Source organism: Canis lupus, chromosome 32 (assembly GCF_048164855.1).
Source record: "Canis lupus baileyi chromosome 32, mCanLup2.hap1, whole genome shotgun sequence".
NCBI classification, from domain to species: domain Eukaryota; kingdom Metazoa; phylum Chordata; class Mammalia; order Carnivora; family Canidae; genus Canis; species Canis lupus.
This window is the reverse complement of record NC_132869.1, coordinates 39,867,094-39,894,883: the sequence shown is the minus strand read 5'-3', so window position 1 is coordinate 39,894,883 and position 27,790 is coordinate 39,867,094. Positions and strand designations below refer to the sequence as shown.

At 35.8% G+C, this 27,790-nt stretch overlaps 1 protein-coding gene across 6 annotated transcripts in view; it reads right to left on the bottom strand.

Moving 5' to 3' along the window:
• The window catches only part of NEO1 (neogenin 1), a 235,362-nt gene that overhangs the window by 166,147 nt on the left and 41,425 nt on the right, over positions 1 to 27,790 (bottom strand). For 5 of the 6 annotated variants that reach the window (XM_072809538.1, XM_072809537.1, XM_072809540.1 and 2 more), the window contains exon 2: positions 1,231 to 1,548. In XM_072809538.1, the coding sequence (XP_072665639.1) occupies positions 1,231 to 1,548 (318 nt within the window). Of the gene's footprint in view, positions 1 to 1,230; positions 1,549 to 23,115; positions 23,247 to 27,790 lie in introns of those variants that run through there. The other variant, XM_072809536.1, reaches the window with a different exon arrangement.

The window sequence follows — 27,790 nt, the reverse complement described above, 5'->3', positions numbered from 1 at the left end:
CTGGAATTCCGGGATCAAGTCCTACATTGGGCTCCTCTCAAGGAGCCTGTTTCTCCCACTGCCTGTGTCTCTGCCTCTCTCTCTCTGTGTCTTATCAATAAATAAATAAAATCTTTAAAAAAATAAAAGAACATAAATGATAAAACAGGAACTCACCTAAGTGACACTGTAGGGGCAGTCATAATGCTAACTTATTTATCAACATGTTGGAGAAAGCCTGGCAAGCAGATTAAAGGAAGAAAGGGAGGGAGGGAAGGAAAGGAAAGGAAAAAAGGAAGGAAAAAAGGAAAAGAAGGAAGAAGGAAAAAAAAAGAAAAGAGGAAAGGCTAATTATTAAAAGAAGTGACTCCCCCTCCCCCTTTCTTTTTCCATCCTCAGTCTGTGAGTATGGAATAATTACAGTAGCTTTATATCACACTCAAATTCAGCTTTGAGTATCTGGTTCCAAAGAGACAAAGAGCCATCATACTCTGAACGAATGAGCAAACAGCCTAGAGTGAGCGGGAAATGGGGAGCTAGTCTGTCAGTCTTGTTCTTTTTTCTAAATGTGAGCATTTTAGCAAGATGAGTATAAACATAAGACTTAAATGTAAGACAATTTTTGTACAATGTGACCCTTAGCAAAACTATTTCATCCAGTACTCAAGTGAAGAAACACTGGCCTGAGGAATACCAGTGCCTATGACCAGTATGACTTATGCAGCTTACACTTTCCATTATTCTTCAAATAAGAATGCTCTGAAGGGGAGTGCATGTTTGTCTCTTTACAACTTTCTGCTCTTCACCTTCCTACCCATATCCTACAGGTTTTTAAATAATTAATCCAATTAAATGTCATTTCCTTGGCTGGGGCATAAAGGAACCAAGATTCTGGCTATATGGCAAGTTTTACAGAGACATTATGCTGGGAGGATAAAAGTTAGCAATCAAAAGGAATCAATTTTCCTATACAACTTCCTCTGTCATTTCCAAGTTAAAAAGAAGAACGGCCTTAATACTTCTGATCCCAACTGCAAGCAATCTAAATGACTAAGTGGAAAAGTGCTACAGTTTATTCCTGAAGGCAAGTTTTAGCATAATCTCATATGCCTAGCAGATGCTCAATTGATACTTGTTAAATGAATATTTCTTGTTACCAAAATCAAAACTCTAGGATAATACTGCTTCTTATCAAGATATACCCTCTATAAAAATTCGAAAATACAAATAAATTACTTAAAAACAACTTACCTGCTACTGTGAGCTTGGCTGTCCTGCTGACAATGGTTCCAAGACTCTCAACAGTGGCCACACACTGATAATAACCTTCATCAGGTTTATTGTGTTTGGAATGCACCACATTGCTGATAAATAAAGACCCATCTGGGAGAAGCTGGCGTCGGTCATCTGATACTAAGTTTAAAAAAGTTCCATCTTTTTTCCATTCAATTTTTGGAGAAGGTTCAGAATATGCTGAACAGTTCAATATAACAGAAGAGCCTCTAACTGAGAGTGTATCCACTGGTTCCACCAGAAAATAAAATGGAGTGAATGTTCGAATGCTGGATCCTACAAAAATAACAAAAAGAACAAAGCTAAGCAAAACTTTCTTCTTCTATTTCTGTAAGAAAATATCATTTGAATAAAAATTATTGTTAAATAATTATGCTCTTTGGATACGATATATAAGAAGTCATTTCACTATGAGGGTCTAATAAATAAAATTTATTTTACTAGGAAATAAAAATATGACCCATTTAGAAGAAGAGGAGAAAAAAGACCCTGCCAGATGAGATAATCCAACCTTATTAGATTTATGAATATCTAATAAAAGTTTTATTTCAAACTCTACAATTGGATTTATAAATATTTAAAATTATTTTATTCAAAGCGAAATATTCTATGATTCAGAAAGGAAGCAAAAAATTGAAATGATTCTTTGTTATTATTAATAAGGTATGTTTGTTGGCTATATTTCTTTCATAAATTCACCATACATATACTTTATCCATTTTTCTAGTGGATTACTCATCCTATTGATTTAGCAATCTTTGGGCATAGCTATTATGATTTGCAAATATTCCTTTTTCCACTTTGACTTTATTTTTGTCATAAGAAAACAAACTTTACTTAAAATTAAATCTGTTAAAAGGATTTTTATTCCAAGATTATAAAAAATTTTAGCCTTGTTTTATGCTAGTACGTTTGTAATTTAATTTTCTACATTTAATCTTCATCTAGAATTCATTTTTTTTAAGTAGGGAACTCACAACCCTGAGGTCAAGGCCTGGGCTGAGATCAAGAGTCAGATGCTTAACCAACAGAGCCACTCAGGCGCCCCTGAATTAGTTTTGATGTAAAGAGCAGAGGAGGGATCAGTTTAATTTTTCTTAGTTCCTTGAACATGAGAAGAACATAATTTTTGTTTCATTTGCTATAAGTCTTATATTATAAGCCAAAGAAAACTTTCCAACTTTAAGCTTTACCTCTTTTCTTCAAAAAGAATACTGACCAACTCCCTTGCAATCAGACTATAATCAATTCTAATCAGATTTCTTCATGTGAGCAATTAGGGAGGCTTAGTCCAATAAATGAAACCAAGACTGTTTTAAAATGTACCTACACATCCCTTTATCTATAGTTTATATTGTGAATTTAAGGATGACACTAGCTCTTTATTACATAATGAAAGAATGGTTCTAAGTAAATATGAAACATACTGGCAGAGGAAAGAAAATAATACTCACTTGTTTTAAGCTTTTCTAACACTTACAATGCTAATCAAATTCCAAACAGACTAATCTTCCTCCCTCAAACACCACGACGTGGGTTCCATCTCTACTTGATGGTTATGAAATTGATTCTTTAGGCCTTATTAAAACTCTTGAGAATGAGCTTAGGAATTTTTCAGAAGTAACCTGCAGTGATTTGCTTCTTATTACTGTAAAAAATGTTACATTGATACTAAAGTAAAATAAATAAAAATATCAACTCCAGGGCAGTACAAAGTGATAGCTAAACTAAGATAAATTACTTTTATACCATTCCTGTGTAACACTAAATCTTTATTATACCACCCAAACTAAACAATTCAGGAACTTAAGAGATAAAATGTATTAGATTGGCAGTAAAAATATACAGATTAACAAATTAAAATAAGTATAAATAACTACTAATAAACAAATTTCATTTTAAAATTTGGACAAAATTTTTGCCATTTAAAAAATAATTACACAAATGTAAATGTTTCACAGCTTAACATTCTATCTTGCTTTCGGTTTCCTTTCATTTTAAAAGCCCATATCAGCCAACTTGAGAGTATATGCCTGCAAAGAATGTCTGAATATCAAGGCCCTTCAAAATATTACCATAAATATGCACTCTGTATTACTTAGAATACAGCATTCCTTAAATATTTATGTATATCATCTTTGTATTTATTTCCCTCAGTAAACATACAGTGACCTAAGGTACTATTCCTTCACTTAAAATCCCTCAAAGGCTTGACACTGCCCTTTATAAAGGAATCTAAATAAACTCCCTAACTGGACTTCTAGGCTGTGTGCCCTGGCCTCTGCCCACTGTCCAGCCTTCCCCCAGCATCACCTCCCCCCCACCCTCTAAGGCTTACTGCACCTGTCACCCCCACAGCTCCTGCCCTCTTCACACAAGCTAGTCCCACCATCATCCCTCTCCAATGAACCTTGAGTCTTCCTTCAAGCCCAGTTTAAATACTGCTTTCTCAGAAATACTGTCTGTCCCTGGTGCCCAGATGAGATTACTTAGTTTCAACTTGTTACAAGCAGGCATGGCATACAGTACCTACACAGAACTTCAAATGTTCTTAATTTTAAATATTTGTAATCACTTGTTTGTTAAGGACAGAAGTTCCCAAAGTTTCTTGGTTCCTGGTGCCCTTATTTTTTTAGTTATTTTTTTTCATGAATTCCCTCAGCTAAAAGAAATACCTAACAGTTCGGTTTCATGTAATAGGTTCAGACAAATGAATCAATATTTATGTCCCAAGTTAGTATTTCCTATTAAAAAAAAATCATACACGTAAGTTGAAAACTATTTTAACTTTTAAACAACCACAATTAGTTATTATGGGATGTGTACACCAACTAGACACTGCATGAGTTCTCAAACTTTGAAATCAAATTGGATACTGCCATCTTCATTTCCTGTTCCACACTGACTTGTGCATGGTACTTGGTATTTATCCCAGCAAACACCGAAACCCAATTCCATAAACATCACAGCACTAAAATGAAGGTAGCATAATCAAACGTTGAAACTGTAAACTACCCGCATCACTTGCCATCAGGGAAATACAAACCAAAACCACAATGAGATCCCACCTCACATCAGTGAGAATGGGGAAAATTAGCAAGACAGGAAACAACAAATGTTGGAGAGGATGTGGAGAAAGGGGAACCCTCTTGCACTGTTGGTGGGAATGAGAACTGGTGCAGACACTCTGGAAAACTGTGTGGAGGTTCCTCAAAGAGTTAAAAATAGATCTGCCCTACGACCCAGCAATTGCACTGCTGGAGATTTACCCCAAAGGTACGGATGCAGTGAAACGCCAGGACACCTGCACCCCAATGTTTATAGCAGCAATGTCCACAATAGCCAAACTGTGGAAAGAGCCTCGGTGTCTACTGAAAGATGAATGGATAAAGAAGATGTGGTCTATGCACACAACGGAATATTCCTCAGCCATTAGAAATGACGAATACATGCCATTAGAAATGATCGAACTCCAATAAAAAAAAAATAAACCAAAAAATAAAAATAAATAAAAAAGAAACTGTAAACTACCTTGACCTAGAAGTTTGCACTGTGTCCAACAGATGTCGCTGCATTTCCTTAGAAAGTTTTTTTTTTTTTTTTTTTTTTTTTAATTGGAGTTCAATTTGCCAACATATAGCAGAACACCCAGTGCTCATCCCGTCGTAGACAATTTAAAATACCCCTCGGAGTTCTGCGAGGTGCCCTGGGGTATCTGAGGATAGTTTGGCACTTAGAAGCTTACAATCTTTCTATAGTATTATCATTCACCATGTCCCCAATGTCCATTTACCACAATGGATGGTATTAATCTTTAGGTGATACAACCAACCAACTTCTAAAAACTTCCACTGCTTGAAGTATTAACAAAACCACAGGTTCCATTCCAATATTAGTCAATTAGTATCACTCTCTTCTATGGTAAGATTAATAAACAGGGTTTTGTAAGTTTTGATAAGTCATTAAAAAGTTATATAGAAAAGCAAAGAAAGCCAAGAAGAGGCAAAACAATTTAGAAGAACAAAGTAAAGGGACTGCAGTCATCAGTTTTCAGTATTTATTAAGCCACTATGGCTCTGGAAGCAGGGATAAACAGAGCCACATAACAGGCTAGAGAGCCACAAAACAAACAAATAAATAAATATTTGGAAACTTAATATGCAACAGAGATGGCATTTGATATCAACTGGGGAAAAGAATGAACTACTCAATAAATGTTTCTAGGACAACTGGTTATCAACATGAGGGAAAAATAAGAAGCCTACTTATAACATGTGATAACAATAAACACTTAACATGTTTCTATGTATAAGACTGCTCTAAACACTCTCTACATACTAACTACTCAATCTCCACTACTATCTTATGAGATAGGTACTATTATTATCCTCATTTTAGAGGAGAAAACTAAAGCATAGAAATGTTAAATAGCTTGTCCAAGATCACACAAGTAGTAAATAATAGAACCTGAATAGAATAATAGACTCTGGTCTGGATGTTAAGCACACTACACTATAATGCCACTCATACACATATAGAAAAAATACATTTCAAACCAACGAAAAAACTTTGTAAAAGAATTTTAGGGGGCGCCTGGGTGGCTCAGCTGGTTAAGGGTCTGCTTTCAGCTAAGGTCATGATCTCAAAGTCCTGGGATAGAGCCCACATCTGGCTCCCTGCTCAGCAGAGTCTGCTTTTCCCTCTCTCTCTCTGCCCCTCTACCCCTGCTCCCCCACCACTTGTGTGCATGCAGTCTCTCTCTCACTCACTGTCTCTCTCAAATAAATAAATCTTTTTTTTTAAATTTAGGAAAATACAAGGATAACTCTGGAGTCAAGCAATGTTTTCAATCAAAATAGAGAACTTCAAAGTTAGAAAAGATAGATATGCTTCACTTCATTGCATTTAAATTTTAAAAATTTCATGGCAGGGATCCCTGGGTGGCGCAGCGGTTTGGCGCCTGCCTTTGGCCCAGGGCGCGATCCTGGAGACCCGGGATCGAATCCCACATCGGGCTCCCAGTGCATGGAGCCTGCTTCTCCCTCTGCCTGAGTCTCTGCCTCTCTCTCTCTCTTTCTCTGTGACTATCATAAATAAATAAAAATTAAAAAAAAAATTTCATGGCAAATATAACAAAGAAAAATATGACAAGACTGAGAGGAAATATATTACACATAACAAATAATTTTAAGCCATGTCACTCAATAAAAAAATGGATGAGGCCGTGTTTCAATAAATATTTATAAAAACAAGCAGCAGGATGGATTTGATCCATTGACTATACTTTACTGACTTCTGCCTTAAAATATTTAGCCAGTAAAAAATAAGTGAGTCCCATTTCAGCTGATTTGGAATGAATTCTGGGAAAATGAACAATGCAGACATATATAAATAATAAAATGTCATATGCATATGACGGTACGAGCACTGAGAAAATAGGAAAGCTAACCCAGGTTGTTACCACTGATTTACTGGGAGGAAGTACAAGAGTGAGTGGGTAAAGATCTTCACACACATAGAAATTAATTTCATAATAAAAATCAACTTGTGTGTATAATCCCTTTATAAATACTATATGAATATGTGGTAGGTGTGGGTGATGTGCACACTTGTGTGAATACCTAAAGGGGTAGGTTTTTCAAAAACCATTAAAATGCAGATTATCTCAGGGTGGTGAGATTTCAGTTGACTTTTAATTTTCTCTTTCGCCTTTGCTATTGTGTGAATACTTACATAAAACACAATACTATTCAAGCAGAAATAAAGCTATTTTCATACATAGTCTGCACAAGAGTGGGGGCAACATGAAAAGTCTGGGGCATATTCACATATCAACACTCAAAAATTGCTAAAATATATATACTGTTAAATAAAAAATATTCAAGTGCAAAATGCATGTAGTATGACCTTACTTACATAAAAATATATACGTAAATGAATATATGTGTATATGTATATATTTAAATGCAAATATCATTAAATTACTGGGTGGCGGGATCCCTGGGTGGCGCAGCGGTTTGGTGCCTGCCTTTGGCCCAGGGCGCGATCCTGGAGACCCGGGATCAAATCCCACATCAGGCTCCCAGTGCATGGAGCCTGCTTCTCCCTCTACCTATGTCTCTGCCTCTCTCTCTCTCTCACTGTGTGCTTATCATAAATAAATAAAATAAAATAAAATAAATTAAAAAAAATTACTGGGTGGCTCAGTAGGTTAAGTCTGACTCCTGATTTTGGCTTAGGTTATGATCTCAGGATGGTAGGACTGAGTCCCACATCAGGCTCCACGCTCAGCAGGGAGTATGCTTGAGATTCTCCCCCTCTGCACTCCCTCCCTGCTCATACGTGTGCTTTCTCTAAAATAAATAAATAGGGCAGCCCGGGTGGCTCAGCGGTTTAGTGCCGTCTTCAGCCCAGGGTGTGGTCCTGGACACCCGGGATCGAGTCCCATGTCAGGCTCCCTGCATGGAGCCTGCTTCTCCCTCTGCCTGGGTCTCTGCCTCTGTGTGTGTGTGTGTGTGTGTGTGTGTGTGTGTGTGTGTGTATCATGGGTAAATAAATAAAATCTTTAAAAACATTAAAATAAATAAAATCTTAAAAATAAAAATAATGTAGGGAAAAAGCTAAAAGAATAAACATAGTTTAACAGTGTTTTCTCCCAGGGAAAGTAGTGGGATTCAGCTACTGATGGGAGAGCATACAGGGGGGAAGACTTTTTATTCCACGGATTTCTGTACTGCTTACTTATTAAAATATGAACAATTGCTGATGCATCCTTCTTGTCATCTTTTTCCTTTTTAATAACAAAATAACTTTTTGTTGCTGGTAATAAGTAATCCTTTCTTGGGAACAGGAGTTTTTGGGTTTTTTTTAAAGATCTATCACCAAAAAAAGAAAAAAAGAAAAAATAAAGATCTATCACCATTTCTTTTTTTTTAATTGATTTTTATTTAAATTTTAGTTAACATACAGTGCAATATTGGTTCCAGGAGCAGAATTCAGTGATTCATCACTTAAAACACCCAGTGCTCAGATCTATCACCGTTTCTTTAACTATTTTTCCTTTGTCACAGTAGAAGCGTAACAGACACTCACTCCTTAGCTGACTTTGTATAAAAACTGGCCTATAATTCCCACCAGGGTCCTAATTCCCTATTCACTTAAGTTTGCTTAATTTGAGTTTACTATGACCACAGTCACGATACACATTATTCTGATGATCTTGTCTGATCTCTCCTACATTTTGCAGTCTCTGCAAATTTCTCACTTTTTAATGGAATAGCTCTCACTTCTTGATAGACTATTCCTCACTTTTTGATAAAATACTTCACACTTCTTGATAGAATTCTATCTTATGAAAGGAAAATATCCACAGGGAACTTATTTCAGTTGTAATTCCCCCCCCCCCAAATATCAACAAATCATATCACTTACATACCAGCATGGCCAATAATCCTAAATTTTATCGTGCCCAGAGCAAAAAAATTACATACAGTATTTGAATACTGGAAGAAATAAAATGAAACCTATCTTTTTGCCCACAGAGGTTCAAAGTTTGACAGCAGCAGAAATGCAGGACAGAAAGATAAGAGAGCCTTTTTACAAACCTACAAATGTAAGCATTCTGTACATAATGTCATTCAACCTATGAAAACTGTGTTTTCTTTATAAACTAAGATACTAATGTCAAAGGACTTCATACCTCTTTTATTCCTTAATAACATTACTTTTGACCATAGTATCCATCCAGTCAGTCTGTAAATCCTACATTTCATACTTCCTGATCCTTTGGTATCTATTCTCACCATATAATTTAGTTTCTCTTGCTTCAAGTTCTCAATCTTAAACCAAAAAGTCTAAAAATTAGAAAGTTCAAATAATACTGTATTCAAAGGACTCAATAAAATAAATATATTCACATTATTGATTACAAACAAGCAATACTTAGGAGTTAAATGTTTTCCACCCTGCTTTGCTACATAACAATTAGTGCTCCCAGCTCTAGAGCTCAGCCCCTCTCTGCCCTGCAGAGCTAATTTCTCCAAAGACTAAATCTACAGGACACGGAACTCCTTCCCTGGTATTTCAAGTAAGGCATGTGGTTAGCTGTTTATATTACATGGATGGTTTTACTCGCCTGATATACTTACGCTTTGAAAAACTGTGATGGTATGGGTAGATCATAAAACAGCAGATGTCAACTTCTAACCAAAGCTAGACCTGAAATTCTTTTACAGGCCACTAATATCCTATTAGGGAAATGTAATCGGATTACTCTAATTTATAGCACCTACTTTCCCAAACATTCTCCCAAAATGAAAACTGAGTTTATTCATGAAACATCTGTTATTATAAGAGTGCTTTCCTTTTCTTCAATTTTCAGCCTTCCTCCTCTCCCCCCAACCCACAAAAAAACAGCCAGAGTGGAAAACTCTTTTGTAAAAGGAAGTCAAGCAGACATGATTAATTCTAGCTCTGCTATTCTAGTTAATTTCTCTCTGTATCTAAAATTCTCTCCCTTATAAAACAGGAAAAACAATGCCCTCCTTTCAAGGAAATCTCTGTGAAGACAGGTATAAAGCACCTAACCTCACTGCTTGGCAGATAAGCCCTCAATGAAAAGTGACTATTCAGAGTTCAAAAGCCTACAATATTTTCTCCCAAACTAATATGTAGCACCTTAGTTTTCACCAGTCACATTTTAGAAACTGCTATGCAAAATATGGATCTTATTTTTTTTTTACTTTTAATCACATTTTGACCATTACATATAAAATAACAGTAAAAGTGTTCTTAAAACTCAAATCTATACATCTTTCTCCTCTGCCTAATTTTTCAACAGCTCCCCCATTACAGTGAATGTAAAATCCAATTCATCACCATGGCAATCAAAAAGCACTGCACAATCTGGTCCCTGACTCTTTACAACCTAATCTCACACCATGCTCCTTCCAACTCAGTAAACTCTGGTCACATTCTTCAATTTCTTGAACAAGCTACATTCTTTCCCATATTAAATAAAGCCTTTGCATTTGTGGTACCCCCTCCCTGAACACTTACTCTGCACCCACCCTTCCATCCAGAGCTAGCTTCCTCTCATCTTCCACGTTTCAACCACCTGTCACTTCGAAAGAGGTCTTCTCTGACAACTATCTGTGTGAAGGTCCATGGCTCCTAATCCCACCCTTTCTATGCTCTTCCCAGCCATTCACTTTCTCTGTTTTTAAGGCCTGTCTCCCCTGGTAAAAGGCTAGACTTCATGAGAGTATTCAAGTAATCCCTGTTTTGCTATTGCTACTTGCTATTTGTACCTTGGTTTCTGTGTCTTGTTTGTATCCTTTTCAGGATCCTAAGGTTGGAAAGGTGAAGGCAAGCTGGGCCAGTATGTAATGATGTATGAGTATTCTTAGTGACTTCGTATTCCATCAAATCTCCAATCATTTCTAAAATCAACCTCAGACTCAAAAATTTAACATTCAATAACTTCAAATCTGTCTTTTGTAAAAATGTTTTAATATCACTTTTTAAAGTGTCAAAGTATTAATATTTTATAATAACTTCTATATAATTGGTAAGAAGACTAAGTGCAATCTGATAACCTGCAAATAATACCACCAACGTTCTGAACAGTTACATGGAAATTCTGTAAGACAATTCTAAGAAAAGTTATGTTAATAACAGTCTTAGTTTAACATGCCAACGATATTAGCAATATTTATATTTCAGCTCAAAATCTGTGTATTTTTCATTCTGCTAGATGAGAAAAATGTAAGAATTTTCACATTAATTGTACAGAACCTTTAATGAAAATATCTTATGAGCAACTTTTTGTTAGTTGTAGCCAGAAGATTTTCCTAAGACATTTTATACAGTACTTGCTGCAGAGTATTTTAAATTTCTGAAACAAAGAGTATTTTTCAGTTCTACTTTTCCATAGCATACTAATGAAAATATGCGCTCAATTATAATATATTGTGAAAAGCAGCTTGCAAGGGTGCCTAGGTGGCTCAGGTGGTTGGCATACAATTTTTGGTTTCAGCCAGAGTGATGATTTCGTGGGTCATGGGATCGAGGCTCCACTCCCCCCCACTGGGCTCCCAGCTCAGTGGGAAGTCTATTTGAAGAGTCACTCCCTCTGCCCCTCCTCCTCCTGCTCGCACTCTCTCTCTCTCAATAAATAAATAGATTTTTAAAAAAAAAAGTAACTTGCAAGTATAATCCAAATATCTGAACTGTGATATTGTTTTATACTTTAATATTTCTTTGATTATTAAGTAGTGTCATATTCTTCTACCATTTTGAATATAGTACTTTACTAGCATTCTGAGTACAAAATGTTTTTGTTTTATTTTTTAAGATTTTATTTATTTGAGAAAGAGAGAGCGAGCACAGAAGGAGAGGGAGAGGGAGAAGCAGCCAGTCGCAGGGCTCCATCTCACAACTCTGAGACCATGACCTAAGCCAAAGGCAGATGCTTAACCCACTGAGCCACCCAAGTGCCCCACAAAATGTTTTATCACAGTAAGTTATCAAATTATTTTTAAAAAGGATATCTCCTTTGCAGGTCTTCATTGAATACTTTTCAATTATCTACACCTACCTTGACCTAATATGAAAACGGATACTTAACTATTTTAAAACACATTCTAGAGGCAGCTGAGTGGCACAGTTGGTTGAGCATCCAACTCTTGATTTCAGCTCAGGTAATGATCTCAGGGTTGTGAGATGGAGCTCCAAGACGGGCTTCCCACTGGGTGTGGAGCCTGCTTAAGATTCTCTCTCTCCCCCTCTCTCTCTCCCACCTCTGCTCTCTCTCTCAAAAAAAAAAAAAACCCACATTCTAAAAAACTCTTATACAACCACACTTATGAATATACAAGACTGCCTCTCCTACACATGCTAATATACCATCTTACTATTACACAGACTTTTGTAGTAAAGAGGTATTTGTGGGTCAACTTTTTAATAACCCAATCTACTGTAGCTCTCAAACTTTTTTTTTAAGATTTTACTTATTTATTCATGATAGACAGAGAGAAAGAGAGAGAGAGAGAGAGAGGCAGAGACACAGGCAGAGGGAGAAGGAATCTCCATGCAGGGAGCCTGATATGGGACTTGATCCCGGGTCTCCAGGATCACACCCTGGGCTGAAGGTAGCGCTAAACCTCTGAGCTACCCGGGCTACCCCTTTTGTGAGATTTTTAAATCATAAGGACAAATCCTTTATTAACTCATTAACATCTGCAGAGCCATTCATTTCAATGAATTATGGCAACAGGAGGAGAGAACACTTGAAATCAAAACTGTCCTGGAAAATCTAGTTTATGTTATTGGTTTACAAAGTCAGCACAGCAGAGATAAAGCAAGAGACTGAGGGCTAGAAACAATAAGATATAAAACAGCAAAAGATCCAAGATCTAGTCCTAGCCTAATAAAATACAAGGATACTTCTTTTAATTAATTAATTAATTAATTTGAGAGAGAGTGAGCACGCATATGCACAGGAGAGAGGCAGAGAGGGAGAGACAGTCTTAAGCAGACTCCATGCTGAGTGTGCAGCCCAATGTGGGGCTCCATCTCACAAACCTGAGATCACAACCTGAGCTGAAATCAAGAGTCAGACGCTTAACTGACTGTGCCACCCAGGTGGCCCAAAATACAAGGATTCTTCTAAGACAGAATGGGAATCAGAGAATGAAGCCTAAAGGTATAATAATTATAATAGTTAACATTCACTGAACAGTTACTACTAGTTTTAGTGCTTTACCTGTGTAAGTCTTACAACCCTAGTGGTAGGTGTTATCCTCACTTACGGCAAAAAAACCCTGAGCCACAAAGAGAACAAATAATTTGCCCAAAGTCATGAAGCTAGCTATGGAGAAGGTAAGATCTGAAAGAAATCAATTTGGCTCCCTTGTGCCCAAGACCATAACCATTAAACCTGCACTGTTCAATACAGTAGTCACTTTAGTGACATGTGGCTATTGAGAATTTGAAAAGTGACTAATCTAAATTAAGATTTTCTTTATGTATAAGAAACACACTGGATTTTAAAAGCCCTAGTGAGTGTGCATACACACAAAGAATATTAAATATCTTGTTAGGGACACCTGAGTGGCTCAGCGGTTGAGTGTCTGCCTTCGGCTTGGGGTGTGATCCTGGGATCTGGGATCAAGTTCCGCAACCAGCTCCCTGCGAGGAGCTTGCTTCTCCCTCTACCTATGTCTCTGCCTCTCTCTGTGTCATGAATAATTAAATAAATCTTTTAAAAAATCTCCATAATTACTTTAATACTGATTATATCTTAAAATATTTTGGAAATAATTATTTAAATGAAATGTATCATTAAAATTAAGTCTACCTGTTTTGTTTTTACTTTCCTAATGTGGTACGTGGAAATTTTAAAATTATGTATGTGGTTTGCATTATATTTCTCCTGGACACATGCTACCCTTCATTCATTTGCTTTAAAACAAATGTGTGTGTTTTTTTTTTTTTTAAGATTTATTCACTTGCTTTAGAAAGAGAGAGCGATCACGCATGGGGGTCAGGAGTGGAAGGGGAGAGGAAGAGAATCTCAAGCAGATTCCCCACTATGTGCAGAGCTGGACACAGGGCTCAATCTCACAATCCATGATATTGTGACCTGAGCCGAAATCACCAGACACTTAATTGACTGAGCTACCCAGGAGCCCCAAACAAGTTCCTTCTAAAGAAAAAACGTTGCATTATTTCTGCAAAGGGTAAAAGATTATGAATCATGACCGCAGATGTAAAGGATCAAAGCAAAGCTCTTTTCACTGTCAAATATAAACAAGTGGTCTACCATCTAAACAGGAAAAATTAAAGTATTTTAAGCAACTACTGGCACCGTCTAACACCTACTCCAAAATGTCTATTTGGAAACTAAACTTCTTAGAAACTTTTAATAAAAAATTAAAGAAATAATTTTTAATTGATGAATTGGGTAAAAGATTTAGGCAAAAAGGACAGTTACACAAGTCTAGAGTGTCAACCACAAATTACTTGTTAATCACAAAGTAGAAAATGTACCTTCATAATGGACAGCAATCTAGAGGTCACCACCTTAACTAAGTGATCAAGTTCAGTATTAGCAGTAGTGAGAAACCTGACATCATGCATGTTCTGATGGGATGCAGTAAGAAACATTGCAATATTCTTGCTAAAAGCATTTCATCTAAAGCTAGGCATGAGGGCAGCTCAGGTGGCTCAGTGGTTTAGCACCTGCCTTCGGCCCAGGGTGTGATCTTGGAGTTCCAGGATCGAGTCCCACGTCGGGCTCCCTGCATGGAGCCTGCTTCTCCCTCTGCCTGTGTCTCTGCCTCTCTCTCTCTCTCTCAAGAATAAATAAATAAAATCTTTTAAAAAATAGTAAATTTAGGCATGAGGAAATAACTATCGAAATCTGAAACTTAAAACATTCTATAAGACAACTGCCTGGGCTCTACTAAAAGAAGTCAGTGTCATGAAAAACAAAGGCAAGAGGATTGTTCTAGATGAAAAGAGACTAAAGAGACAAAAACAATGCAATAAGTGAACTTTTATGCTGCCTTGGGCTACAAAAAATAGAAAATAATTGAGTTAATTTAAATTTTGAATATGTTAAACAATATTATTGAATTAACTTTAATTTTCATAGATGTGATTAATGGTAATGTTATGTAGGAAAATACCCTTATTTCTTGATACTTTTGCAGTATTAAAATAGAGAGAGAAAAACACTGTATTAGGTTATTGATTATCTAAGCAATTATAATATGCCAGAAACTATGTAATACATAGCATATACTCTTAGGCATCAGAATGCAAAAATATTCAGAGAGGTGGAATTAATTAAATAACCCAGAAGAGTTATAATTTAAGAAAAAATAATCTCTTTGGCCCAAATGAACCAGTGGCCATTTGTCTGGTTTAGTTTTTCCATTGATCCTTTAAGCTACTTGACATCATACCAATAAATTCCTTTTTTGCTTCAGTTAATCACAATCTGTGATGTTTACAAAAAAATACTTAAATGAAGGCCTTGGTATATAAGATTTTTAAATGAATTTACTATCATGTTTTCATATAATTGGTTAAAAATTAATAAAGTAACAGCATTTTAAGGAAAGTATTCCACATAGTCTACCAATTTCAGATAACCTACTGATTATTAAATCTATATTTTAGCTATTTGAGGAGAAATTTTTCTGATTTCAGGATCTAGGTCTTGACCTTCATTATGACTTAATAATTTATATTTGTTATTATTTAAAATATTTGGCTATTTCATTTTTCTAGTTTTGAAGTTAAACATTACTTCTCACTACTATTTATAAAGTGTACTTATAATAGCCTTTGTTTACCTAGCTTTGTTCAGGGAAACTAGATAAAATAAAAACAAAATTAGGTAAAGTAAAAGGCTCTGAATAATAACCTAATTACCACAGCTTACTCTAACCAAAAAAGGTGTATTAAATTTTTAGAGAGCAAAGTTTCAAGCTTAAGTCAGTAACAATGACATCAAAGATTTATGGACTTCAAGGGTTTGTTAAAATAATTTATACATTAATATTTCAAAAAAATTGGGATCCCTGGGTGGCGCAGCGGTTTGGCGCCTGCCTTTGGCCCGGGGCGCGATCCTGGAGACCCGGGATCGAATCCCACATCGGGCTCCCTGCATGGAGCCTGCTTCTCCCTCTGCCTGTGTCTCTGCCTCTCTCTCTCTCTCTGTGTGACTATCATGAATAAATAAATAAAATCTTTAAAAAATAAAAAAAATAAAAAAAAAATATTTCAAAAAAATTACTAAGGATCCACTATACATAAGAACAAAATTCTTTATTTCTCACTTCACCCTAATCCACTCCCATCCCCATAATACAAGCTTGATGAGAGCAGGAATCTTGCCTGGCATCTATAGTGGGTACTCAATAAATATTGTTGAATGAATGAAGGATGCTACGTACTTAAATTATAACAGTAAGACAGTAGTACCTACTCTCAGAGTGCTGACAATGGAAACACATAATGATATAATCATGGCTCATACAAACACAATAACAACAACATGGTGGAAGCCATGACAGAGTGTGTACAAGGGCAGAGAAAGAAGTGAAGAGCCCTAGAGAGTCAGAGAGGACATTCATGTAAAACATGATTATTAACATGAAACCTAAGGGATGAATAGGAGCCCAGCCAGTAAAGAGCAGAATGCATCATCAATGGAACAGCAGGTGCAAAAGCCTAGAAACAAGGCTTTTGTGGAAAAAATATGGTGGAAGGGGCAAAAATATCTAAAGAAATTCAGAAGTGAGTAGGCAAGGAGAGATTGTAAGGATTTTTACATGCTAAGAAGTTAGTAAGTTTGGCAAAGGCTTTAAGATAAGAAGTGAAGATCACATTTACTTCTAATTAGAAGTACAGTGCTTGCTGCACAATGGAGATTTGTTTGAGAAGGCTAGAGAGAAGGAAACCAGTTAGGAAGCCACTATAGCCATCTTGGTTGAAACCCGATGAAGTACTATTTAGGAAAAGTAGCAACAGTAACTAAGAGATGGAAAGATCTGAAGAATCTTTAGGGTCAAATCAATAAACCCTGGAGAATGATTAAATGTGGAAGTGAGAGTGAGTAAATGTAGAGTAAGGGCAGTGGAGGAGTCAAGGGTGACTGAGGAGTTTCTGGCTTGGACAATGGCTGAATGGAGGTGCCAGTCACTGAGGACACAGCTGGGAAGATCAGGGTGTCTGCTATAAATGTGGAGAATTTAAGGTGTTTATGGAACACAGGTGTGGATGACATACAAGCTTGGAACTTTGTAGAGATTCATGTTGAATTCATGAATTCCATTCATGATACATGTTGAAACTGAAGTTGCAAGAGAAAATGAGATATAATAAGAAATGTAAAATCTGAAGAGAGTCAAGGACCACATTCTGCAAAACACTAACATTTAAGGGAAAGGCAGGGGGAAAAAGCAAGCCTACAAAAGTCACATAGGTCAGAGGACAAGAGAGCAGACATCCCAGAAGCCGAAAGGAAAAAAAAGAAAAGAAGAAAAGAAAAGAAAAGAAAAGAAAAGAAAAGAAAAGAAAAGAAAAGAAAAGAAAAGAAAAAGGAAAAGGAAAAGGAAAGGAAGAAAAGAAAAGAAAAGAAAAGAAAAGAAAAGAAAAGAAAAGAAAAGAAAAGAAAAGAAAAGAAAAGAAAAGAAAAGAAAAGAATGAGGATGCAAAATAGATCTGCCCTACGACCCAGCAATTGCACTGCTGGGGATTTACCCCAAAGATACAGATGCTGTGAAACACCGGGACACCTGCACCCCGATGTTTATAGCAGCAATGTCCACAATAGCCAAACTGTGGAAGGAGCCTCGGTGTCCATTGAAAGATGAATGGATAAAGAAGATGTGGTCTATGTATACAATGGAATATTCCTCAGCCATTAGAAACAACAAATACCCACCATTTGCTTCAACGTGGATGGACCTGGAGGGTATTATGCTGAGTGAAATAAGTCAACCGGAGAAGGACAAACATTATATGGTCTCATTCATTTGGGGAATATAAAAAATAGTGAAAGGGAATAAAGGGGAAAGGAGAAAAAATGAGTGGGAAATATCAGAAAGGGAGACAGAACATGAGAGACTCCTAACTCTGGGAAACGAACTAGGGGTGGTGGAAGGGGAGGTGGGCAGGGGGTGGGGGTGACTGGGTGACGGGCACCAAGGGGGGCACTTGATGGGATGAGCACTGGGTGTTATTCTATATGTTGGCAAATTGAACACCAATAAAAAATAAATTTATTAAAAAAATAAACCAGTTATGCAAATAAAGAGAGTAATTTACACCAAAAAAAAAAAAAAAAAAAAAAGAATGAGGATGACTTGCTGAGAGTACAATACAAATTGGCCACTCATTCATTGGATATATATATTGAAAGGGTCGTTGATGACCTAGGCAAGAGCAGATTTAGTGGTGTAGTGAAGACAGACACCAGACTACGATGCACTCAGGAACAAATGAAAAATGAAGAAATAAGAGCCTATAAAATGAACAACAGCACTTCTCAAATTTTAGTTTGCATAATCACCTTGTTAAATCCTGCTAAAATTCTGATTCTGTAAAAATTTAGGGTGGAGCCTGGCTACATTTCTGACAAGTATGCAAGTGATGCAGATTCTGCGAGACCACAAGTAACAATTTTGAGAAGCAAGGATGTTAGAGACCATTTCAAAAAGTTTGACTGTAAAAGGCAGAGGAGAGATAAATCGGTAAATAAAGACAACCTGAGCTTGGTCTTCTTTTATATTCTTTGTACTGCAAGAGAGACTTGAGCATATTGAAAGATGAAAAGAATCAGTACAGAGGATAAAATCAAATACTCAGGCCAAAAAATGGTAAGATTAGGATCCAGGCTTTTGGCCATAATGGAGTAACGGGAACTAGACTTACTATCTTGCCTCAGACAACCAGATAACTGGACAAAAATCAATGAAACAATGTTTTTTCAGGCACTGGACAACATGAAATGCAGGACTGTGACCCCTGAGAGACAGGAAACAAACAAGATGAGCTGTAAAATTACCCCATCTTCCCGCCTGTAGATATCTCATCTTTCCAGTCCTCAGCATGAGAAAGAGAAAGTAATTTCTGAGATCTCACAGTTAAAGAAACAGATCAGAATTGAGGAAGCCAAGGTTACTACAATTTGCAAAGTATGAGAGAGGAGGAAGCTGCTAAGAGAGAGAAATGCACACAAACTCTGGAGTTGGGTAGAAAGTCCCCTTGATTTTGTAGATAACTACTCATGTACATATGAGGGAACTGAAGTTGTACAGAGTATATCTCCTAACCACAATGGAATTAAACTAGAAATCAGTAACAGATAACTGGAAAAGCCTAAAGTATTTGGAAATTAGGCAATGTACTTCTAAATAACTCACAGATTAAAAGAAATCACATGAGAAATTACAAAGTATTTTCAACTTAATGAAAATACAGCATGTCAAATTTGTGCACTTAACTAAAGCAATGCTTTGAGGGAAATTTCAAGCATTAAATGTCTATATTTAAAAAAACATGTCAATTAATTCTAGATCAGAGAAAGGACACTTCTTTTGCTGTAATGAGAAGGAAAGATCAGGATACGAGTAAGCCTGGTGTTAGCTATGGGAGTCATAGTTAATTGCTTGTACAGTCGCTGAAGTAGGAGATGAGTACAACTGTTTCTGGTGTGGGTAGGCTGAGCTGTCAGGAAGGGTCAGAGGTTTGCAGGTAAACATCTGCAGTGAGAAGGGACGGGAGCACCAGAAAGGGAGAACAGGATCACCGGGCCATACTGAGCACATTTAGGCTGCTATTTTGAAAGAAGTGCAAATATGAGAATGTGGTTTTGCAGACTATAAAGGAAGAGAACATAGACATTTAAAACCCAACCTTCCTAAGTAGACAAGTAGGTAGTGACAATGAAGTAAGAGGGTTGAAAATACCAGCATATAGCTGTCAATGAATCTAAGACAGATAAAGAAGAAAATACACAGGAGTGAAGAGAAAATGGGTACATGATGCCAGCACAATGTGAGAAATCTGGTAGGACAAGAGACTGTGGTAAGACTGTGATACTATTTAATAATATTTCAGCACTGCTGAGAGATGACAAGGAGTAGGGTGCAATTCTGGAAGCTAGTGCTGCTTGAAGAGGCATGAAAGAGAAGCCACTGGAGATGAAGGGAATGTGAAGAACTGATAATGGTATTAGAAAGTAAGCCAAAGCAGACACTCACATTTTCCAGAACAATGACAGACGTTCAATGGAGAAGACTGCAAAATAAGACCTAAAGTTTTCAATGAATGAAAGTGAATATTAAGTACACAGATGACAGAGAACAAGCAAGACATAAAACTTAGTGGCCCATATCTTAAAAGAGCAGCAATTTTTTGAGTGATTATTCCACAATTTTGAAAGCTATTTTTCCATTATTCTTCAGTAATCAGCTATGTTTTAGAGAGCTGATATTGCTCTAAATATTGCTAGTAGAGTACTTTTCTTATATGGAAAACAAGCATCACAGATTTTATGTGACTATACCACCATATGTTTACGAACTGCTACCAAGTTCAGCTAAAAAAAAAATCTGAGTAAAGATGCATTAATTCTTGAACACAGAAAACAAACAGCACATGAATAATTTATTGAAAGCTTCTGCTGTCAGCAGCTTTACTAACAGAAGTAATATTTATGAAATCCCACAGGACAATCTAACAACTTAAATATATGCAAAAGAGAAGAACACAAGACTAAAAATCCTTAATAACAAATCTTATAATATCAGAGTTGTTTTCTGCAAAGAAAGCTGTGTGTGCCAAGCTCTCACTGCAAAGTAATCAGATATTTCAGAAAGATCATGTCATCGTTTCACAAGGTCTGTAGACCAGGTTCTAGAATTCTTCTATTCAACTGTATATTTAATGATAGAAATACACTGAATTCAAAAGCTGGTTAAGCCTGATTAGCCTAAAGCTAATTCAAGCCTACATTAATAGACTGTCATATTAAATCACATATTCACATTTCATTCACGGAGTTCTTAATCTCTTGATTACATATTTCTGATATGAAATAATCCTGGGTGGGGGGGAGAAAAGAAGAGCAGACCTAAAAATCCAAGAAAGATGTTAACAGTATCAGAAGGGTAAGACAGAAACCCCAGAATACTCACAATGAAGCCACGTATACATTAAACAGGCAACTGTAAATACATTTGTGAGAGTAAAATAGGACTATTGCATGCTATTGTAACTGCAGACCATTTTCATACAGATGCAGTTAGTTAGTAAAATGAAATACACATGGTCCTTAATCATTTGAAAAGATACTCAACCTCACCCATAATAAGAGAAATGCAAATTAAAACTACACCGAGATAAAATTTCTCACCTACCATATTGGCAAAAATCCAAATGTTCAACAAAATACTCTGTAGGCAAAGTATAGGGAAATAGGCTAATGGGAATGCAAAATGGTATTTCCACTATAGAGGGAAGTTTGCAATATCTAGCACAATTATAATTGCCTTTACCCTTTGACTTAGTAATCCTACATCTGTGAATCTATCCCCAAAATGCGCTGGCCAAAATATGAAAATAGGTACAAGCAAGATTATTCACTGCAACACTACCTGTAGTAGCAGCCTGGAAACAACCTTGGTGTCCAACAATAAGAGACACACTGAACACACTGTGTACACTGATACAATGAAGTAGTGTGCAGTTGTAAGCTAGATGATACAATTACTTTATCTTCTATCATGGAGTGATCTCTAGAATAAATTATGTGAAAAAGCAAGGTTGTAGAAAAGTGGATATATTTATCTTAAAAAGGTAGAATAGTAATAGATACACACACAATTTTTAACCCCTACAAGGAGAGGAAATCTGGTTAGAGGGGACAGGAATTGAAGCTAAATGTCTCTAAGCAGAACTTATACATAGATTTGACTTTGGGATCATGCAATTGTTTTACAAATTTAAAAGAGAAAACTAAATCTTAAAAATCCCTAAACATTTAAAAAAGTGAAACAAGCTTAAATCTCTAATTGTCGTCATAACCATCCAGACAGGAACTAGTGTAAGAGAATTTAAGCACACAATAACAAAGCTATACTTAGTAGAATATGCCCTCAGGACCAAAAGGACTACAAAATACTTTAACTGTTTTAATAACCACTTTGTTGTAGTTACTATTGGTATTGTTATTCTGAGACTGGTGTGTGTATGTGTGTGTGTTGTAGAATCCAGCAAATGAGTAATTTCATTAATGTCATGGAGAATAGGATTCTCCGTGTGGAAGAAAAGTGATATGGATCTAAAATCAATGAGGTGATCTGTCAGAATGATTAAAATCAACAACACAAGAAACAACAGGTATTGGCAAGGATGTGGGAAAAAAAGCAACACTTGTGCACTGTTGGTGGGAATGAAAACTGGTGCAGCCACTGTGTTAAACAGTATGGAGGTTCCTCAAGAAGCTAAAAATAGAAATACCCTTCGATCTAGCAATCCCACTGCTGGGTATTTACCCAAAGGATACAAAAAAGACTAATTCAAAGAGATATGTGCACCTCTCTGTTTATAGTAATATTATTTACAATAGTCAAGTTATGGAAGCAGCCCGAGTGTCCATCAATAGATGAATAGATAAAGAAATGTATACACACACACAATGGAGTATTATTAGGCTATTAAAAAAATGAAATCTTGCCATTTGCAACAACATGGAAAGAGCTAGAGAACATAAGGCTAAGCAAAGTAAGTAAAAAAAATTTTAATGAGCAAAGGGGAAAAAGATATATATATATGTGTATATATATATGTGTATAAATATATATACATATATACACACACACATACACACACACACACACCTAGAAGCACTCTTAACTATAGAGAACAAATGTGGTTACCATAGGGAAAGGGGTGGGGAGATGGGTAAAATAGGTGATAGGGATTAAGGAGTGCACTTGTGATGGGCACTAGGCATTGTATGGAAGTACTGAATCACTATTAAAAAGAAAAATCAATGAGGTGAAGTAAAAACCATTTATCCCTCAGTTTTAATCTTTTTTTTTTTTTTTTAAGATCTTATTTACTCATTCATGAGAGACACAGAGAGGCAGAGACACACAGGCAGAGGGAGAAGCAGGCTTCCCACAGAGTCTGATGTGGGACTTGATCCTGGAACTCTGGGATCACTCCCTGAGCCGAGAGCAGATGCTCAACCACTGAGCCACCCAGGTGTTCCCCTCAGTTTTAATCTTAAGTACCAATATGAATTCATACTTTACTTACCTAAAAAATACGTATTTCCTAGCTCACTTGACTGAAAAGCCCTGGTAACAATGACCAAGCCAGGAGCAGTAAGTTCTCTCCACGATGAGATTTTGGCTCTCAACTCCATTTTCCACACAAAAGAACCTTTAAAAAACTTGCTAATTTCAGGTCTGCAAATGGAATAGGAAACGAATCTGCAACATCTTGTCATACCAGAAAAGAAAAAGCTATCAAATGACTACTAGGGTCATCACAAAAGACTCCAGAGGTTTTTACTGGCCAAATATGGGACATTTAAGCACTAATAATAATAAATTGAAATATTCAAATACATTGAATTCCATTACTTTATTATGACCTCAAAAAAAACAAAATCAAAACAAAAAAAAAAAAAACCCACAAAACCAAAAAAACACAAAACTGATCACCTTTGGAGACTGTGACAGAACCAAGTAATTAGTTTGAAAAGTGGCATGTAAAAGAACTAAGCATTTTTCCTAATCAAACTTTCTTATGGCAATAAAATGTTGATGAAAGTAAGTTTCTATTTATAGAAGTATTCCACTTAATAATAAGAGAATGATAGAAAATCACCATTTTGCAACCTTTAGTGAACTGACAGCACTGTATAAAACATCAATGGCCCAGGAATCAGCAAACTTTCTCTTAAAAGGGCCAGAGAGGAAAAACAGGGCCAGAGAGTAATTAAGTTAGGTTTTGCAGGCTACATAAAGCTTCTGTCCCATATTCTCTTCTGTTTTTAACTGTTTCTTTTTATACTTTATTTTTTTTAAGATTTTATTTATTTATTCATGAGAGACACAGGGAGAGAGAGAGAGGCAGAGACATTGGCAGAGGGAGAAGCAGGCTCCATGCATAAAGCCCAATGTGGGACTCCATCCTGGGTCTCCAGGATCAGGCCCTGGGCTGAGGGCAGCGCTAAACCGCTGAGCCACCGCCACCTGGTCTGCCCAGTTCGATTTCATTTATAAAAAATGTCTTGACTAGGGAAATCCAGAAACAAAAAGTGTTATAAAGGGCAGAAGGGTAGGGGAGAGAGAACACAAGGAATGGGAAGTGACTGCTAATGGGGCACAGGGTTTCTTTTTGGGATGATGAAAATGTTCTAAAGCTGATTATGGTATACTTGCTCAATTCTGTAAACATCCTAAAATCTGAATTGCACATTTTAAATAGGTGAATTATACAGTATATAAATTATATCTCAATAAAGATGTTATTTTAAAATAATAGTTATGAAAAGAACAGGGCTCCATGGAAAAATGGCTAATTCTAGGATTGGGGCAAGAAATACAATAGGTAAGTCTGGAGCATAGTGTGGTGCCAGGAAGTAAGGAAGCGCTTAAAAACAAAAACACAAACAAAACAAAAAATAAGATGGAACTATGCCAAAGGGGCAAATAAGCCAAATAAAAAAACTTCCAATGGCCAAAGCTGGGAACAATCAGAGCAACAAAAAAAGTACTATTATATTATAATCCAGAGCATAAAATAAATATCCATGAGCTCATACTGATAGAAATGGTTGAATAAATTTAAAAACAGAAATCTTCCATGTAGAGAATTCCAAATTATTTACATAGACATCCACCCTCGAGGCAGGTGTCTTAAAGTGTAGCTGTGCAGTGATTTCCTTCCAAAAGGGAAGAGGACACACTAACTTTACAGTGGAGAAACTTGGCAAACATTAACCAACTCAGCCAAGGTGATAAAGGTCAGCATCAATATTGATAAGTCATGTTGATATTACACATCCCGGATATGAAATGATGATTTGATGATTATAATTGACACTTTACCTCTGTGGTTTTCCCCCTAAACCCATAAACCCAGTCTAACTAATCATGAGAAAAACATCAGACAATTCCCAACAGAAGGGCACTTTATAAAACATCCAGTGCTCCTCAAAACTGTCAAGGTCATCAAAAATAAGGAGGTCTGCAAAACTGTCTTAGGCCAAGAGGGCCTAAGGAAAGATGACAACTAAATGTAGTATGGTATGCTGGATAGAATTCTGGAACATGAAAAACAGAAAGGACATTAAGTAAAAACTAGAAATCTGAATAAAGTAGGGATTTAGTTAATAATAATGCATCAGTATAAGTTTACTAATTGCAACAAATGTACCACTCTAACGTAAGATGTTAATAATAGGAGAAACAGGTGTAAAGTATACAAGAAATTTTTTTCTTTGCAATTTTTTCTGTAAACTTAAAACTGATCTAAAAATAAAATTCAGTAAGAAGTAATTGTGACATTTATAAAACAATTGGAAATATAGACACTAAAGGAGTATTTTATGATACAGTAATTATTTTCACTTATCATTTTTTTATGTGTGAAAATCTTTGTGATTGAGGTAAAATGCAAAAGAGGGTATCTGTGATAAGCATTGGGTGTTATATGTAAGTGATGAATCACTAAACTCTACTCCTGAAACCAACTGTACCATATATGTTAGCTAACTAGAATTTAAATAAAAATGTGAAATAAGCAATTAAAAATATAAACAATGAAAAAGAACAGTACAGAAGTTACACTAAGTAAACAAATACCAATGCCATTCAAGATTAATAATGAACATTTCCAAAGAAACTCATCAAATAAATTTTGTAGAAAGATCATCAAAAGTGCCATAAAAATTATGTTATTTAGCAAGGAGGATTCTAAGTTATTTGTAAGATAACCATATGTTTTGCTCTTGTTTTAATAGGTATCTAGAAATCCAGCAGGTAAGCTTTGAAATAAAGCTCTTATCGCCTCAACACAATAGCAGCTGACTCTTGTCTAGTATTTAGGTTCCCCTATTAAATTGATACTCTATCTCCCAAAGATAAAAGAGCAGTAACTAATATTGGCTTAAAAAGAAAGCTATTTAACCCTTCCTAAGTTACAAATGTGACTTCTCTGTATGAATCTGTAATTTCACCCTATTTTAAGCATAAATGCATACGCTACAGGCAAACTAGGGACTTGGGGATTATCCACACACATGTCTCCACTTGAAGATAAAGTTAAAGTTAACTTCATGTGTAATCACAAAACACGTTAAATGTTCATTTAAATTATTTTTTTTGCAGATGCCATATAAAAGAATATTGCTCACTATGTATAGAGAGAATTTTTAAAGGCATCAAACAGTCCTGAGTTCATTTTTATTAATGACTTTCTAATTATTTGAGAAAAATACTTGTTTTCCATAGGACAACATCTTTAAAATACTGACACTCCACCAGAAAAAAAAAAATCATTATACAAATTTTCATATACACTTGTATATGCACAAGTCTTCAGGTAAGGTCAAATAATGCTAAATCATAACTACATGCATACCAACACCAATTGTACCTAAAATAGGGTCCTGCACAGAATGGGCATCAATTTGTTTAGTTACAAATGTATGAGGTTCAAATTTTAAAGCCTATAAACTAGATATATAGCTAGAAAATGGCTAAGTGAATTATGGTATACTGGTGTTACACAAAATCACTAAAGAATTGTAAAGGGAGGCAGTAAGAGTGGTAAGGACGTGAGTTGAAGAGTCAGGCTGCTTGAGTTCAAATCCCATTTCTGTCATATGCTAACTATTTGGTCTTGGCAAATTACCTCATCTCAGTTTGTCCATCCTACAGTTGGGAGGATTACACCATATAATACATGAAAACCATTTAACACAGTAAGCTTTCAAAAATACTAACTACTAGATTATGGCAAAAATACACTAAAGAATGTAATCTTTAAAAATATATATGTGACATTATATCTGTGCTCTGATTATCACTATGTAAGAATTATGTATATAAAGATACAAGGAAGGAAGGAATTTGAAAACTTTATCCATCTGTAATGGTGGAATGATAATGATAACTTTTTAAATTTCCATTAGTACATTTTCAAAAATATAAAAGTTACTATCTGTACAGGACAGAGTACAATAAAGTTTAAAATTCTTAGATTAATAATAATTACTTTATTAATGCTTTCTAGTTAAAAATTATAGCACCAGCTAGCAATCAACAGTTCCCTTTGTTGTTGCTTTTATTAAAAAAATAAATTAATATATGTTCATTCCTGGAGTTGACACCTCCTCCAGAGGTTATCAAATGGACAAATCAGTGTGAATTTTTCCACACCTTTTTAACCAACTCTCTCACTGTGTTTCATTCACACAAAAACAAAAGGGAAAGTATACATTGTATTGCAACTCATTTCTCTCCCTTCACGTATCAACTATAGTTCCAGGCCAGTGCATATAGTTCACTTTTTTCACAGATGCATAGTGATCCATGCTATTAATATACACATATAATAAACACGTAAGTTACTATCCAAAACAGGACACTTCTGAGAGTGAAAGGAAGTGCTCTTAACAATTATGCTGGTAGCACAGGTGTAAATCAGATCTATCCCAAGCTAACTGGGACATACGATTATCCCAAGCTAACTGGGACATACAATCACATTACATAAAAGAGCTACATCTACTGGCTAAGCTTAAAGTCATCTCCAATTTTTTGCTAATATAAACAATGCTTCAATAAGCATCCTAGTACCTACAACTCTTTGTGCATGTAAAAGATAGGATAGATTTCTAGAAGCAGAATTACTGGGCCAAAAATAATGCACGCCTTAAATTTTGATAAGTATTACCACATACAAAAAGGCTGTATCA